Source organism: Prionailurus bengalensis, chromosome C2 (genome assembly GCF_016509475.1).
Source record: "Prionailurus bengalensis isolate Pbe53 chromosome C2, Fcat_Pben_1.1_paternal_pri, whole genome shotgun sequence".
In the NCBI taxonomy this organism is placed as follows: Eukaryota; Metazoa; Chordata; class Mammalia; order Carnivora; family Felidae; genus Prionailurus; species Prionailurus bengalensis.
This window is the reverse complement of record NC_057350.1, coordinates 135,236,264-135,252,948: the sequence shown is the minus strand read 5'-3', so window position 1 is coordinate 135,252,948 and position 16,685 is coordinate 135,236,264. Positions and strand designations below refer to the sequence as shown.

General features: G+C 51.5%; 1 protein-coding gene across 11 annotated transcripts in view; it reads left to right on the top strand.

Annotated features, from left to right (window-relative positions):
• TBC1D5 (TBC1 domain family member 5) overlaps nucleotides 1-8,653 on the top strand; it is a 548,599-nt gene extending 539,946 nt beyond the window's left edge. For all 11 annotated transcript variants that reach the window (XM_043595489.1, XM_043595488.1, XM_043595478.1 and 8 more), the window contains one exon: nucleotides 4,573-8,653. In XM_043595489.1, the coding sequence (XP_043451424.1) occupies nucleotides 4,573-4,875 (303 nt within the window). In that variant the 3' untranslated portion in view covers nucleotides 4,876-8,653. The remainder of the gene's footprint in view (nucleotides 1-4,572) is intronic.
• The last annotated feature ends 8,032 nt before the right edge of the window (nucleotides 8,654-16,685 follow it).

The following is a 16,685-nucleotide window of genomic DNA, read 5'->3' as shown; positions in this document are numbered from 1 at the left end:
TTAGAATGGGAATTTTTTTAGTTTGAAGAGTACTTTTCAAGGAGAGAGAGGCTTGTGTGGTTAATTTCATTCAGCTTTAAAAAGAAGTTTTCGGGGCGCCTGGGTGGCTCAGTCGGTTGGGCGTCCGACTTCGGCTCAGGTCATGATCTCGTGGTCCGTGAGTTCGAGCCCCGCGTCGGGCTCTGTGCTGACAGCTCAGAGCCTGGAGCCTGTTTCAGATTCTGTGTCTCCCTCTCTCTCTGACCTTCCCCCATTCATGCTCTGTCTCTCTCTGTCTCAAAAAATGAATAAACATTAAAAAAAAAAGTTTTCATAGAGCATTTAGTGTGCATTTTTAGCCACACGAATAGAGCATTAACATTGCAAGTTTAATTTGATTAGTTCCTCCAAATTCTCCTTCCCTAAGCAGATGTTTTTCAATAATCATTTCTTCATTCAAATTTTGTTGAGTTTAGGCTCACCCCCCCCCCAACTATTTTTAATTGACAATGTTGTTTTAAAATTTAACATGATTTTTTTATTTGAATGTGTAAAAATATTACAGAAAAAGACCTTTCAAAAGCACTAATGAATTTGCTAAATTTAAAGCTTCTTGATTATACTTTGCCATTGTTACTCCCAGTTTTCATTTTGTAAGAACCTACCTGTTACCGCCATTGCCCCAGCAGAACCCATGTGCACACTCAAGGTGAGCCAGCCATGAGATGTAGATGGCCCGAAATAGGATATGCCCTTGCTCTGGCAGGGCCACACTCCTGTGCAGCATCCAAGAGACCTGCCTCTGTGTGCGCTTCTAAAACACAGTCAACCCATCCTGTGCCCAGAGACCCCACAGCTGCCTTCTCTGCATCTCTGTTCCTCTGTAGGGTTAAGTGGAAAAGAAGAAAAGTGGGAAAAGGGAAAATAGCAGGGCTTTTCTTCTTTGCTCATTCCTGCCATGGCTTCTTCCCCAAGGATGTTAGCAGTTTATAAAAACAAAAAAAAAAACCCTGTACTCCTGAAAGAGGTTTTATCTGAGGAAGGAAGAATTAGGGAAGCAGTGCTCTCCTCTTGCCTTCATGGGAGGAAAGGCAAGAGAAATCCCAGATGAAGCAACAGGTCTCATAGCCAAATGTCTGGAGCCTTGTGCCCCAGTGCCCGGGGATCTGGTCTAGATTCATACAGGAACCACCAGGCTGGAAGTCCTGGCCCAGCATCTTTCCTTAGGAACCTGTGTCTCAAGCCTTGGGACGACTGTCAGGGCTTGGAACTGGCAGACTTACTTTCTTACCCTGTGGGGCCAGGGTGGCAGAGGGGGCTGGCTCTGGACGGGAACGTGTGGGCCAGGTGGGTGTCTGAAGGCGTTTTCCCTCCTGCCTCCCAAAGGTGAGCTGAGGGCCTGCTCTGCCAAGTGTTCAGGGTGCTCAGGTTATGGGATGTGGCCCCCACTGATGAGCTTCCAGTTAGAGGGCCAGAGGCCGGGGCAACAGTGCGAGGCGGGCTTTGGAGACATTTTCTGGAGATGTAATCACCACGTCTTGGTGTGTGGTGGGTTGTGCCACAGCTCATTCCTAAGTTGGGAATGAGCTTTGCTTCTTCGTTTAGCACGAAAGTACGTGCAGAGGACAATGCCGAGGGTCAGGCTCACCGCCTTGGGGCAGGCGGCTCAGTGCCCTTCCCCATCAGGAACTTCAGTAGGGCTTTTCCCTTTTTGGAAATGCACATGCCTCACTCCCTGCCAGCATGTTGGTTAGTACTGTTCTTTCCATTCGATTCACAAATCTTATCCCCAGCTCTGAAAAAGGCAGATGCAAAATTGTATTCTGTAGAATAGGAAGAGCCACATTCTTCCCCTTCCTCCCAGTCTGTCCTTCACACACTCGTTTGGAAGTTTTTTGGTAAACTTGACTCAACTCTATGGCAGTAGACGGCAGGACCTTGTAGGACTCTAGATTCTTTTCGTCAACCAGCCCACATCATGTGCCTCACTGGTACTTGGGGCCCCTATTTTTATTTGTATGGTCTATATCTGCATTGTCTAAATACAGTAGCTACTAGCCAGATGTCCATCTAAAATTAAATTTAAACTCATTAAGATTAAATGGCTTTAAGTTAAAAATACAGTTCCTCCGTCACACTAGCCACCTTTTAAGTACTCAATATCCACCTGTGGCTGGGTGCTTCTATATCAGCATAGAAAGAGCACACTTCTCTTGAACAGCTAGTCCGCAGTTGGGCGCACCTGCATCCACCATGTTCCTAAACTCAAGGTAAGAAATGAGGCAGGGCGAGGACAGCAGGTCGGGGTCCGGGGGCTGTATATTGTGCTGGTCCTGGCCAGTTTTAGGCAGGACTGACGGGTTGAAACCTCCCGTTGTATAGTACATGCTTGTGTTTGGCAAAAAAAAAAAAAAAAAAGAGGATTGTGTAAATGATATAAACAGAACCAGGTAGTAGCAAAGGCTGCTATGGAAATCCAGAAAGAAGGCATCTTTGTGTTTAGAAAAAAGTTCTAGGTAGGAGTCCAGAAGAGTCCAGATCTTTTAATTCGCTTTGTGACAATGGCCAGGCCACCAGGCCTCTGAAATGGGCTTCCTTTTGTGATCTGTAATATAAAGGTGAGGAGGGGTAATAAAAGAAGGTCAGGCCCTGCCAGCTCTGCCGTGCTTTGTCTGAGTCAGTCCATAATTTTTTCTGGGAATGGGAGGCAGGGGGGTGACCCAAGATTAGTACCTCGACTTCACTACTTTCCCAGAAATGTGCCAGATAGAGTGATGGCAGGAACCTCATCTTTACTTCCAGTCACAGGCTTTATAACGTATTTCTCCTCTTCAGAGTCTTGCAATGTACTCACTGTAAGCCAAAGGAGAGTGGGTTGTCGTGGTATTTCTGTAGTCACTCTGAAAATAGGGCCTGCTGTACATGCTCTTTTTATTTTCAAACTAAGATGAGCTCTGCCCGGCAGCGTTCCAGCCACAGACCCTACGTGGGGTGAGAGGTCAAGGTTTTCACAGTTTACAGTGCAGGACAATGGTCACATGAACAGTGTCCACGCTTTGGAGGTAGAAGGTTGAAGCTGAGGTCCCACAGCCCAGCCTGCCCTGCACCCCGTGTGCATATATATGCGTGGGAGCACAAGCCCCACTCACGTGTCCCTTCCAGCCTCTCCAAGGGTGGCACCGTCCGACTGGGTACACCTCACAATGGACGGTCTTTCTCTCCCAAACTGCCCTAGTACCAGCTGTGATCACATCCCCTTCTACCAGAGTGCCAGGATCTGTGTGTCTCCTCAGTTTTGTAAGAGTTAATGTGTTGATGGAATGGAAACCGCTTTAAACCTTGAGGTGAGGAACTTCAAGACCTGTTGTCTCAAGCCCTGTGATCTCAAGACTAATTCTGTTTCTGTTCTCCCAATTAAATATCTTAAAGGTGGACAAAGGGTCAGAGGGTAGAGGCACCTGAGCCATTATTTAGCTACTCACCACCCGCATGTCACCAAGAACATGTAGTTCAGAGAAAGCACTGTCAGTCAAGCCCAGATTTCCCTTGGAAGTGTTGCCAGCTACCTGTCCAGGCTCTGCCCACAGCCCACCGGTGGCCCGGGCCATACCGGTCTGGAGGCCAGAGGATCGGGTGGCACTTCCAGCCACGGCGCTGTGCGCATGTCGTCAGACCTCAGGCTCCCGCCCCAGCCCCCACCCACGCTATGGGAGAGTAGGCGAGGTGGGTGGTCGAGCAGGTGTGGGCACCACACCAGCTTATGTCAGCACTTCTTCCGCCTGGCCAGCTCTGGAACATCCTTGGTCAGGCTGTAGCTTTCCTCACGTCAGGGCGGGCAGGGGCTTCTCTGGGCTTAACCCAAAACCCTTACTCATGTTCATAGATGTCTGCATTTTTAGTTAAAAACAAACGCTACTCATAATTGCTTAAGAAGAAAGGAAAATCATGGTCAGTAAAGCACTTCTGCCTTTCTACCTTTTGCCATATACTTGGCACTTAACCATTCCTGGTTTTTGTGTTTGCCACCATTGTCCCAGGGGGCCCCTAAGCGCATACCCGGGATGAGCTGGTTATGAGATACATACATTAGGCCCTCCTGAAGCTATTCTTTAAGCCGGTAGTAAAACCACTCCGGATATGGGCTTACATTAGGGAGCCAATTCTGTGTGATTCACATCCATGCACATGACCTCACTGCACGGTGACCACACGCTAGGTCACAGATGCTGTCCTTATCCCCATTTCGCAGATGAGAACATTACAGCCCGAGGAAGACAAGCGATGTGCACGGCAGGGTGCCACGTGCAGCTGGCAGGGAGTCTGTCTGCAGCCTGCTGGCTGTCTCTTGAGCCGGCCTCTCTCAACTTATCAGGCAGGAGATTTACTCTATTGCCCTGGGAACCCAGCATCCAGCTTCAGGGGAGCTGGCCCCCCGCCACTGGGAAGTACCTGGCCAAACATTGCATCTTTCCAAGGAAGAGCATCGGGCCAGGGGCCTGAACTTCCATGAAGTGCTCCCAGGGCTACTACTTAGTTCTCTCATTTCACTGGATTCTTCTCTCATCCACCTCTACTTCTGACTCTGCTTCACAGTCCTCTTCAGAAACACCAGGGCGCACGGACAGAGGGAGCACAGACGACTTCATCCTGGTCTCCAAAGAAGACGACACGGGCAGCACCAAGGGGTCCTTCTCAGGCCAGGCTCAGCCTCTTCGCACCCTCCGAAGCACCTCTGGGAAAAGCGAGCCCCTGGCCCGCTCCCCTCTGGTGTTCTCTGACCCACTGATGGGCCCAGCCTCAGCTTCCTCCAGCAACCCCAGCTCCAGCCCCGATGAGGACAGCAGCAGCAACAGCAAGGACTCTGGCTTCACCATTGTGAGCCCCCTGGACATCTGACCACAGTGCCCTTGGCTTTCCTTGTAGGGACTGGCCACCCCCCTCAGCGGCCCCAGGGTCTGCCTGAGGCTCCCCCAGCGGAGACCCCTCTGAAACCAACACTTCCTTCCCAGCAGGCCTGTGGCCCTAGCGCAGCCCATCGGAACCCTCCAGAGAGAGGCAGACAGGGCCACAGAGCACACGGACTGATGTTCACCAGAACGTAGACAGGGCTTTCGTGGCCCTTACCTCGTCCCACCCCACCCTTCCTCTGAGGTGGACCTGGGTTAAGTATCCAGGATCATGCTTGCTGTCCAAAAAAAGACCAAACCACAATTAGAATCACTTTTCCTCTGTCCTCTTCTCCCCAACTAAGAATTAGGTGTGGCAACTCCTTTAATTATAACTAGAGAAGGAAGAAGAGTTGGTTTCAAATCTTCCCTCCCTCAGAGCATCAGGCGTAGGAAAATCGATTGATATCAAGAAGGCTTTCTCTCTGGAAATCTGTATCTCAGCGTCTTTCATTCCTCCTTTGGGAAGCCATACAGCAGAGCCAAACACAACAGAACGGACTAGAACTGGTAGATTCCAGGCCTGGAAAAAACCCATCACTGACCTTTCAGAAAGTTACAGTGATCTTTAGAAACAGGGTCTAAACTTAGGAATCCTATTTCAGTGTGATGGGAGTTAGATTTTTTTCATTTCTTAAAGAGTACATTTCCAGACCTCAGGCCAGATCGACTCTGGCCATCACTGTCCCTCCTCAGACAACTGTATTTCTCCTCTTAGGATCTTTCACAACCAGAAAGCAAGGTCACATTGAGCCAGTCTTTGCTGCACTGATTTCAAAAGTTGTAACAATATTACTTCCTTGAATTGGTAAATGTGACCCTGACTTGTGGGATAAACATCTCTCAGTTTTCTGGTAAAGCCTCTGTAGCTTTGACGCTAGAATACATTTGTCACCTGTCAATTGAGAAGTAAAGGGAAAAACCCAAACTCATTCCCATCCAGAGTCAGGATCTCCCATTGGCCTTAAAGTAGCAGTAACAGGGAACTAGACCTGGAGTCCCTTCTGGGGGAGCAGGGCTTCCCGCAGAACATTCCAGATGTCAGGAAGGTGTGGGATTTCTGCACAGCCCTTCCTTGCTGGGAGCCAAGTGTAGGAGCTGCAGGGCCTGGGTTCGGTTGTGCACTGCGTCCCAGGCACCACCGCCGGGGCAGGACCAGGTCTGGCGTGGCTGCGCCTCCCCGGGCTTCAGCACAGGGTGGGGATTTGCACTTTTCCGTAGGCAGCTTGTGGAGTCGCGATGGGCAGAAAGCATCACAGGAGCTGTTTGTCTCCTTAAGGAGAAGTCCCTATAGAGGACACTTCCCCTCTCCTGTGCCCAAGCAGGAGTTCTGACAGGAGAGCCACAGTGCCCCTGCCCTGAGGTGACTGGCTCTTAGGGCCTCTCCTCTGAGGATGGCGAGGCCTCTGGGCAGCGGAACCCGTCATGCCCACGAGCGAAAAGCTAAGTTTGAAAGAACACACACCGTGTACATCCTTCCCACTGCTAACCATGTATCTCTCTACAGACAAACGTGATAATGACCTCATTTCCCACGTGCTCTCGCTCTCCAAAAACTAGTGACGACTCGAGAGTCAGCTACTACAGAGAGGGTTCTAAGTAGCTCTAAGATTTGTTCTTAACCTCTAGCAGGAAAATCTCTGAACGCGTGAGCTGGAAGAGGAATGACAACCCCGGTTTCGCTCAGATAACAGGGTTGTTGGGCCTTCCATGGTCACTCAAAGATATGCTGATGAGCGTCCTGTCTGAGTGTTCTGCCCAGCCCCCTGTGGGGGTGACTGAGTAAGTTACTGTGTGTCGCCTTGAAGACACTTTGTATGCTCCCAAGGTCCCCATGCAGTGAGTGGCCTTGCAGCTGCACCGGGTTGCCATTATTTTCTCTCCGAGGACCTGGTTTGGGGAGCTGTTGGTGTTTTCGGTTCTAAGGTAAGAAGCCTGGAGCCATCCTCGCCAGGGCTCCAGGACAGCGGCTGGAAAGGGCCACAGAGCTGGCTGTCCCCTCGCAGTGGCGCTTCGAGGCCACTGCTCGCTTCGAGCATTTCCTTGGCCCTGAGAGCTAGAGTCGTGATAGTCCAGTGTCAGCGGGCACACGGGAGCTGCCAGACAGCCAGCACCCTGACAAGGCTCTAGGCTACCTCCCTGCAGTCGCAGTCGGCTGGGTGTCTACGAGTCACCGAACACCCCCGGCCGCCAGCACACCAGGGGCAGGTCCTCCGCTCTGCGCTTCCGTGTCTGTGCTACACGGGAAGCGACGGGGTCCCTCAGAGCTGTTGCTTCTGCGGTCCCCAGTGCGCTGCTCCCCTCTCCGAGGAAGGAGGCACGAGGGGGAGGGGGACGTGGGCAGTGCCACCCTCCACTTTCCGTAGATCCATGGGGTTTGAGAATTGTATTACTCTCTCAGTCGTTTTAAGTGACTTGTTATTTTTCATAGTCGAGCATTGTTTGCATTTTTATTAGTTACAGTGCTATTAAAAGAATGTGTTCCTTCTTTTTTATTATTTTATCAGGTACTTCTGTTTCATTGCACATTTTTTTAAATCCTGAATATATGAAACCTTTTTATTTTTCTTTAACAAATATAATCAGTGGAACCCTCTCATGTTTTGATTATTAGCAGTTAAATAGATTTTATATATGTAAAGCTTAGATGAATTCTGTCATCCACTTTTTTAATATGTGTGTCTGTGTTTCATGCATTCCTCTCTGATCAGTTTGGAAATTTGAGTTAAATTTTCTCTCTGTACATTACATATGAGAGCTACAGATTAGAGAAAGAAAGTCATTATGACTTTGCCTTACCTTTTGTATATGCCAAGGGGTCTTATAACACTTTCAACATTTAATTATACTGGATTCTTCTTCCAAAGGTGATCTCCTGCAAATGCTCACTTCTAACTGCAATCTGGTAAGAAGTAATACCACTGCGGAATAAGTGTGACTAAAAATACACCCGAGGCCTCCCTGTGCTTTGCCTTCTCTGCATCTGACAGAGTTCATTAGTCCTTCGGGTGTGATTGCCCACCGCTAACACGAAGGACTCCTCCACTTTGTCAGAGACGATGAACAAATACAAAACTCAGTGGCAGTTACGTTGTCTCCTAGAGATAGGTAATCTGCCAGAGGTGACTTAAATTTACTATTTTTGTTTTCATTTTATTGTTTCCTTAAGAAGTTGCCTCCAGGGGCTGTTACAGAACCAGTGTTGCGGGGAGCAGGGTGAGGGGCGATGCAGGCCCTCCCAGTGGCTGTCCTGTGGAGGCCAGGCCATGCCATCATTCCATCCCCCTCCCCTGCAGGTGCACACCGGTCCCCACCCCCATGTGTACAGAACAGGGGCTCTGGGGGGCCGTGGGACAGGGAACGGAGGCCGGGATGAATTAAGGACGGCACCTGGCAAGCCGAGCTTCCTTCTCACGGGCCAAAACCGCTTCCCCACCCCACCCCCCATGTTACTTTCAAAAGCTCTCTTTTTATAGTGTTGAAAAGAAATCTAAAGTTCCTGTAAACAGGCTTGAGACCACTTTGATGTAAAAGTTGTCATAATAATTTGTCTCATGATGGCACAATTCATTTGACTTATGGAATATCCTGTTGTGCCATTTATATCCTATTGCTTTGTTCTCATTCATCTTTATGCTGTAACTCATACTGATTTAAGAAATGACTTCTCCTTTTGGCAAAGTGATCCCATTAAATACAGTTATAATAAAAGACTAATGTGAAACTGAGAATGTAGCTTGACTTGTTCTGGGTGGGGGACCAGGGCAAGATGCTGAGCAGGCCTGAGTCACAGGACACCAGTCCAGGACATGGCCAGCAGGGCCCCCAGCCCTGCCTCACCCATGTCACTGCATGAGGCACTTCCCTAGGGCTCACGCCTAACCGTGCCAGTCCCTTCTTCCCCAATTTGGGCCCTGCTAGGCCCGCTGCTCCAAGAAGTCATTTAGGGGTGTGGCCTCAATGGCTTGCCCTCCCCTCTGCACTGTCTCCCCTCCACACCAGGTTTGCCCTGGTAGCCTCACTTATGCCCACCTAACAGAGGGTTTGATGCAGGGCCACAGTGGGGAGGGATCCCCCAAGTCTTAACTGACAAACTGGGAAAGGTAAGGGGGATCCTTTTAGCTTAGGTAGAGCCATGAGGCTAGTGATACCTTTGTGCCACTGCCAGGATTTGTGCGTGGGCCCATCCCTGGCCTAGGTCTCTGTCCCAGGCCCAGCCAGCAAGGGACTTTCCCTCCCATGGGTCACAACCCATTCCCCCAAGCAACTTTATTATCCACAGGTTCTGCCATGAAAAAGTTGGAGGGCCCCGGCACACTTCTCAGGTGGCTCGTGCTGGTGATGGTGACCAGTGACAGCCACACACGCTGGCATCCCTCGCTGGCCGCCGGGAGCAGGGACCCTGTGCGGCAGGTATGATGGGGGCTTCGCCCGTATCCTCTGGGAAGGCCACTTCCGGGCAGCTGGCTCATCCTCCTGCACTACCTACATCTGTGCCTGAGAGCTTTGGGGCCCCATCTCCCGGGAGGGGTTCTGCTCTGGCTGAGGAGTGGTGAGTGCAGGCTGGCGGGGGAGGGAGGCTTCCCTGCAGGGTTGAGTCCAGGTGCTGAGTGCCTTCCCCTCCTGACTCCCTTCCCCACTCCTCCTTGGCATTTGCTCCTCCCACTTAAGCCACTCTTCAATCTTCTCTCAGGGCCAGCCCCGGGGAATCGGGGAATCGCACTAACAACACATCCTCCTCCCAGGACCCCTTCTACAGGCAGAAGCCTTGTCCCTGCCTCCCCTGCAGCCAGGGTGATGGGTAAGTGGGAACGGGTTGCAGGTGGTCAAGGGGGGTCCTCTGGCCTCAGAGACAGCTGTGCAGAGGAGTCACCAGTCCCACCCAGGGCCGAGGCACCCTCGGACTGCTCCACCAAGTCCCCAACTCCTCCCCGAAATGCACCATTAGGGGGACCACCGACAGCTTTGTTTCTATTTTGTAACTTGTCTCTGTCAGGCCACATTCTTGACCTCTTAAGGGTGTGTGTGTGTGTCACCAGAAATCTGTGCACTCTGGGAGGCGCATCTGTGGCGAGAAAGGACCCTTCTCACAGAAAGGTGAAGGGCCCGGGAGGCACAGATGGTTGATGCGTGGACCCTGAGCATGCATTCGGCCTCGGCCACTTGTTCCTTCAGCAGGCTCCACACAACACCCTCAAAGCGTCAGGCTGCTTGGATGCCAGGATACACGGGTTGCTGGGAGAGGGGGGAACAGACACGTGGCTGCGAGGAACGCCAGAAAAGGTTTCGGTACCGAGAGAGCCCAGGGAAGTCCTCTGGCCGGAGAGGCTCCGGAAGGCTCAGAGGTGAGACCAGTGACCTAGGCCCAGCCTGCCATCCTCCTCCTGCGGCGAGGCAGGGACACTCTACTCCCTGCAAGTCCCCGCCAGGAGCTAGGATCCGGGGAGAAGGGTGCGCGGACAGCCACCAAGCAGGATGCGTTTCCCCCAGGCATGTGCTGTAATGTAGGCTTGACGCTCTCGCAGTTCTGGCCAGAAAGCGTACCCAGCTGGGGGACCCTAGCAGACACCTGAGGCCTGAGCTCACGGCAGCCGTTGTTGAGGAAGCAGCCACACTCTCCTGTGTCTGTCTGTCTCAGAGGGATAAAGAGTTTCGTCACAAGGTGTAACTGAAGGGGGAAAGGGACTGCAGTAGATGTCACATCCCCAGGGGATCTTCCCAGAGGAAGGACAGCTAACAAAGGCCATGCTGTTGAAAGAAGAGCATCGTACGCTGCCCTTCCCCTTGTCCCTCAACATGGGGATCCCCACCTCCTGCCACCTCAGCTTCTGGTCCTAGCCTCGCATCCATCCAGTCAGGAGCGTCTGGTTCCCGCACAGCCTCCCATCCCACAGCTTGGGCAGGCCCTCTTACCCACGCACCTGCACAGCAGAGGCCTCGAGGCCTCGTCCTCACTCGCTGGGCCTTGTTCCTCTGACTTACCATCCCCCCTCCTTACCTGGAAGCAGATCTGACCCAGGGCTCTCCTCCAAGTGCCCAGGATGAAGGGTGGCCCCTTGTACCACCCACCCTGTCCCCACAGGGCTGTGCGCTAGCCCACTAACCTTCTTCCTGCTAGGCCCCTTCCTGGCTCAAGGCCTCACATATGCCCTTTTCTCTGTCCAAAACACCTTCCCTTGCTCCCCAGTTTATACCTGGTGGAAGCCAGCTTCAATGGCCGGACTGTTCTGGTGAGTTTCCACCAGACTCCTCCTGCCGGTGGAACTGCTTTCTGGAGGTCTCATTGTTATATTTCACTTTGCCCACTGTGCCAGTCACTATGGCTACCCAACAAATCACTCAAAAGTTGGCATTAAGTAACCATTTATCATGCCCATGGGTCGTGTGGGTCCGGAATGCAGACAGAACACGGTGAGGATGGTTTGTCACTGGTGCCTCTGATGGAAGACTCGAAGGCTGGGGGCCGGGGTCCTCTGAATTGGCTCACTTAGACGCCTGACAGTTGATGCCAGGATCATGGGCTATCTGCTGGAATCCCCAAAGTGGCCTCTTCACGTGGCCTGGGCTTCCTTGCAGCATGGTGCCTCAGTTCCAAGAGCGAGTGTCTGGAGAGAGAGAGAGAGAGAGAGAGGAAGAGAGAGAGAGTGAGCACCAAGGGAAGTCCTGTCACCTTTTATGACCTAGCCTCAGAAGTCACACAGCGTCGCTTCTGCCCCAGTCTTTTCGTTGAGGTAGTCACACGTCCGTCCCGTTTCAAGGGGAGGGGAAATAGATTCCAGTTGTTGAAATAGGCAACATTCTGGAAGCACGTGTGAGACAGGAAGTGCTATGGCCACAATGGGAGAATACAATCCACCACGCCCTTTGACTGGAGGCTTCTTCAGGGTAGCCGGAGCGAGGCCTCGGCCATGCTGCGGTAGTCCAAGGTAGTCCCGCTCCAGCCATACCGAAGAGCTTAAAGGTGCTGCTCAAACCTCTAAGGTTTGTAGCTACTCACACCTCTCCTCCAGGAAGCCTTCTGTGATGGTTTTAGGCAGGGCCCCAAAACTTTTTGACACTCTTTCCATCAAGAGCCCCTTGAATCTTTCTTGGCTCTGGGACTTTTTAACCAGTAAAATATGGAGGACATGATGCAATGACAGTTTCTGGGCCCAGACCTTAAGAGGCCAGACCGCTTCTACTTCCTGTCTTTGGTATACTCACTCTTAGAACCCAGTCATCACGCGGCAAGAAAACCCAAGCAGCCCTGCGGAGAGGCCTGTGTGAAACCAACAGCCAGCGGCCGACTTAGAGTGAGCCGTCTTGGAAGCGGATCCTTCGGTCCCAGTTGACACTGTGGAGCAGAGACAAGGCACACCTGCTGAACTCTTCCCAAATTACACAATCGTGAGCAAACAAAACGATTGTTGATTTAAGCCGTTAAGTTTCATGGTAGGTGATGATGCAGCAATGGGTGACTTTCCCTAACACCCTAGCAGGACTCATCTCCTCCAAACCCCCTCGTCTTGTGACCAGCCCTCCAAGTCCAGAACTTGCATTTCCCTCCTTGAAAAGAGGGTCTGAGCTTTAGCAATTCGTTCACCCATATTTGTAGAGCACTTACTGTGTTCTAGGAGCTGGAGACACACAGTGAACAAGATAGACAAGACCCCTGTCTTCAGGGAGCTCGGGGTCCAGCGCGGGAGACAGGCAAAGCCTTCTTATTCAATGCATTGCTTCTGTGAACAAATGAAGGAGATAATTTCAGATGAGGATGACGTGGCAGAGACTCTTCAGGATGGCCAGTTCCTTTTCCCTTGGGGCAGGGACACAGCTGGACCACACTTCCCTTGCCGTAACTGCACTTGGACCACTGGGTATGGCTGAAGACGCGGGAGCAGTGTATGGAAGGGGAGGAGGTGAGTAGATGACCCTGGGAGCCCCAGAATGCAGGAGTTAGGAGGCCGGGACACCCTTTACTTTCCCCAGATTATGAGACCCAGCCTGTCCTAGATTTTTCCCAAGCCTCTTTGCTCTCATTCCCACAAACATTACCTGTGGGGAAAGAGCCGGGGCCAGTTCTGACAGACTGGGGGGAGAGGGAGGCCAGTATCACTCCCAACCAACCCCCATTCAGAGGAGATTTTAGTGCCACTGGACCCCAATGCCCTGGGCCCTGCCTGTCGTACTTTGTCCTTACTCAAGATGCCAGGGCTCCAGCCCATGTCCAGCCAGTGAAGAAGGTTCTTTGAGTCTGACAGGTGAGCTCTGAGAGCCTCCATTTCCTTATCTGTAATATGATGGGGAGAATGCCAAGCTTGTCCACATGACAGGGTGCTGCGAATACAATCAGGTCAGTGAAGTGTCAGGTACTGTGCCCAGGTACTGAGCACTTGCATGATTAACTCTTACAATAACGTCACGGGGCTAGGTGATGGGGAAGGCACAAGCCTTGTGCCCTCCCCCGCTGATCCAGGGTGGCCTCAGCACCTGGGTGACAGGCTCTGCCAGTCTGTGGGATGCATGAACGTGATGGCTGAAGGCTCCTACCTGCCGGTGTCAGCATCAGCACCAGGGCCCGAACTCACTGTGTGTTAAAAATGGAGGTGTCGTTCCTGGGCGTATGTGCGTATAAATCAGCTAGTGCTCTCATGGCGGTGACCAGGCCGCTGCCAGGTTTCTCAGAATCCTGCCACCTCAGAGATTCAGAGAAACTTAGATTTTCAGAGAAAGTCTGTTGGTACGCCGCAGAGATGTTAACCACAGAGCTTGAGCAGAAGCCAGGTGAGAGTTAGTTCAGCAGGCCAGGCAGAGTTCACCCTTCCTGTCCCCAGCTGTGGGCAGAGGCCCCAAAGCACAGTGTAAATGTCAGATCCGTGCCCCTGAGCGTGTGGGAGGAGCACTGTCCCAGGAGTCAGCAGCCCAGCAGTCAGCTCTGCCCTGTCCAGCAGTACACAAAGCCCACCCAGGCCACACAGCAATCATCCTCCTGCTTAGGCAGGGTTTGGTCCCAGCTCATTCAGAAGACATGGGGAGCCCCTCCCAGTTCCTGACACTTGGCTTCTCCATCGGAAAATGAAAGGGTTACATTAGATCAGGTCGCTTTTTCAAACTTTTCTGACCATAACCCATGTTAAGACAAACATTTTACACGTACTACATAGGACAACCTCAAGTGCTGTAACTCACATCCCAAGATGTCAGTGGCTTAACACGAGAAAAGTTCATTTCTCACTCACATAATTTCAATGCACTGTTTCCTGCTTTGTGGGTGAATCCTGAATCCACAAAGTGATTCAGGAACCCAGCCACCCTGACCCAGAAATAAAATGTCACTTTCAATCACATTCCATTAGTGAGGGCAAGTCACCCAGGGGCCCTGCCTAGAGCAAGGGTCTGGAGATGGTCACTCCAGGAGCCCACCCCCTCCCTCGGGACACACGTATTCTCCGAGAGGGGAGCAGAGATCTGGCAGCCAGTCAGCCACCTCTGACACACCCTGGATACACACACACACACACACACTCACCCATGCAACTGAAATAGAAGGTTCATGAAACAAACTTGCTCATCCTGCATGTGATGCTTCCTGATTCTAATACCTTCTACCTTATTTTATTTTATTAGTGCTGGGCATGCCCCACTATTGGATCAGTGCCTACAGTTTACAAATTCATACGATTACTCAAAGAAACGGCCATAATATTATCCTACTCTGTAGAGTGTATAGAGTTGAATGGCCACATGTCTTGAAGGACTTAATTCAGCCAAGAAGAGGGTTCCTTAACACCATAGCTGCTGCTCAGGGGAAGATGCAATGCAGAAAAGTTGGCTTTTAACCCACTATAGGCTCAGATGAACTACTAATCTATCCAAAGAACTGAGGCCTGGTCAAACGTCCAGGAGCAGAAGGCACACCTGGGGGCCCAGGAGGATGGTTTCTAAAGCAAGTTACAGACCGGATTGGAGGAGGCTCCAAGCCTCCTTCTGAGAGGGATTTTGCAAGTTCTTTTCCCAGAATGCAGTTGACTTTGGACAAAATTCCGGCTAGGTGGCAATGATGATGCCCTAGAACAGTGGAGAAGCAGCAGGCATCTTAGCCCCTGCCATGAAATATCCTGGTATCCCCCCAGACCACCTCTTCTCTCTCTTGCCCCCACCCCCAGGAAATATCTAGTCTGCCTCCATCTCATTGCTGATGCTCCCTGAGCTCTGATGGGTCTTCAAAGCAACTTCTGCTCTGGAAGCTCTTTTCTCAGAAACACCTGGGAGAGGGCCCTGTAACTGTGACTCAGCTTATGACATATATGACCCAAAGTCACACTGGAGACACTGGCCCCTTTCTTTGAAGAGACAAATCAGCCTTCAGTGAGTGACCTAGATCCAATTTCAAAATTTCCAACTAATTTTGGTCAATAACTTGTGCAACTGTCCTATTATGAACCGAGAGCAAGGAGCCTCTCCATGGAAAAGGTGTGTGAGGGCAGGAATATTGGATTGTTCAGGCAGTGGATCTGGGTTCAAGAAGGGCCTCTGCCTCCACATAAGCTGTGAGCTCTTGAGCAACGTGCACAACTTCTCTCAACCTCCATTTTCTTACCTGGGAATGGGAAACGTTACCTGCCTCCCAGGACATGTGTGAGAAGCAGATGGTTTAAAGTAAGTGAAGGGCAAGACTCATGGTGAGTACCCCGTAGACACTGCCCTGTCCACCCTCAACCTCTGGAAGAGGAAGGGCCACATAACACATTTACTTTCTAGGTGTAGACTTCATTGCCCTTCTGCATGGATGTGACAAGCCAAACGAGCCCTTTATTAGGAATATATGTGTGGTGGACAGGTACATTCCGAGGGCCACACACACCCAGCCCAGTCAAGGGACTGGCCTTGGGGAACCTGTTGCTACCGTGTATATTCCCTGACAAGTCCAAATATGACAATTTGTGAATTTGAGAAAGGCGGACTCAGTAGAGGAGGGATGTGATGTGTGCCAAACCAGGAAGAAAGGGTAGCAGGTGGATTTGCCCAAAGAAGTGAAGTGTTGAGCTGGACCTTGGAGTTGACTGGGCGGTTTTGTGGGGAGGTGTTCTAGACACTGGGAGTAGCGGCATACACAGAGTGTGCAGAGGTGAGGCCCCGAGCAGGGAGGGAGCAAGGGAGGTTCTTGGTGGGGTGGGGGCCCTAAGCGAGAGACCCCAGCAAGGTCTGAGGACTCCAAGTCCTCTCTGGGACCTTCTCCCCACTCTGGGGTTGTGTTTATTAGAGGTGAAGGCTTCTACAATATCTGTAGTTCAAAGCTCAAATTTAAGGAATTGCCTCAGAATGGCCAGGCTGTCTCAGACAGGAGCCTGGGGAGATTGGTACTGCTGTAGGGAAACAGCATGAGCAAAGGCAGAGAGGCTGGGATAAAAGAAGGAAAGAAAGACAGTCTAGAGAGACATTTCTGGTGTTAGGGAGGAGCATGAGCTGGAAATAAGAAGGATCTGAGTCTCTGCCTTGGCCCTGCTTCTCGCTGGGTAGCCTTGGGCAAGTCACCTCCCCTCTCTGGGCCCCAGTCTTATCTCCTTATTGATGAAATGAGAGGTAGGAACTGCACAGAAATCACCTGTAGGGGCCTAGAGTGGGAACTTCCAGAGCTGAGGGTGTGGGCATGCTCATCGTCCCTCCAGATCCTGGAATCTGGGCACGGCACAAATGGCTGCAGATGAAAGAGGGGAGGGTGAGAGGGAATCAGTGCATCAGTGAAGGCCCCACAACCTGTTCCTGGGACAACAGGCTGTT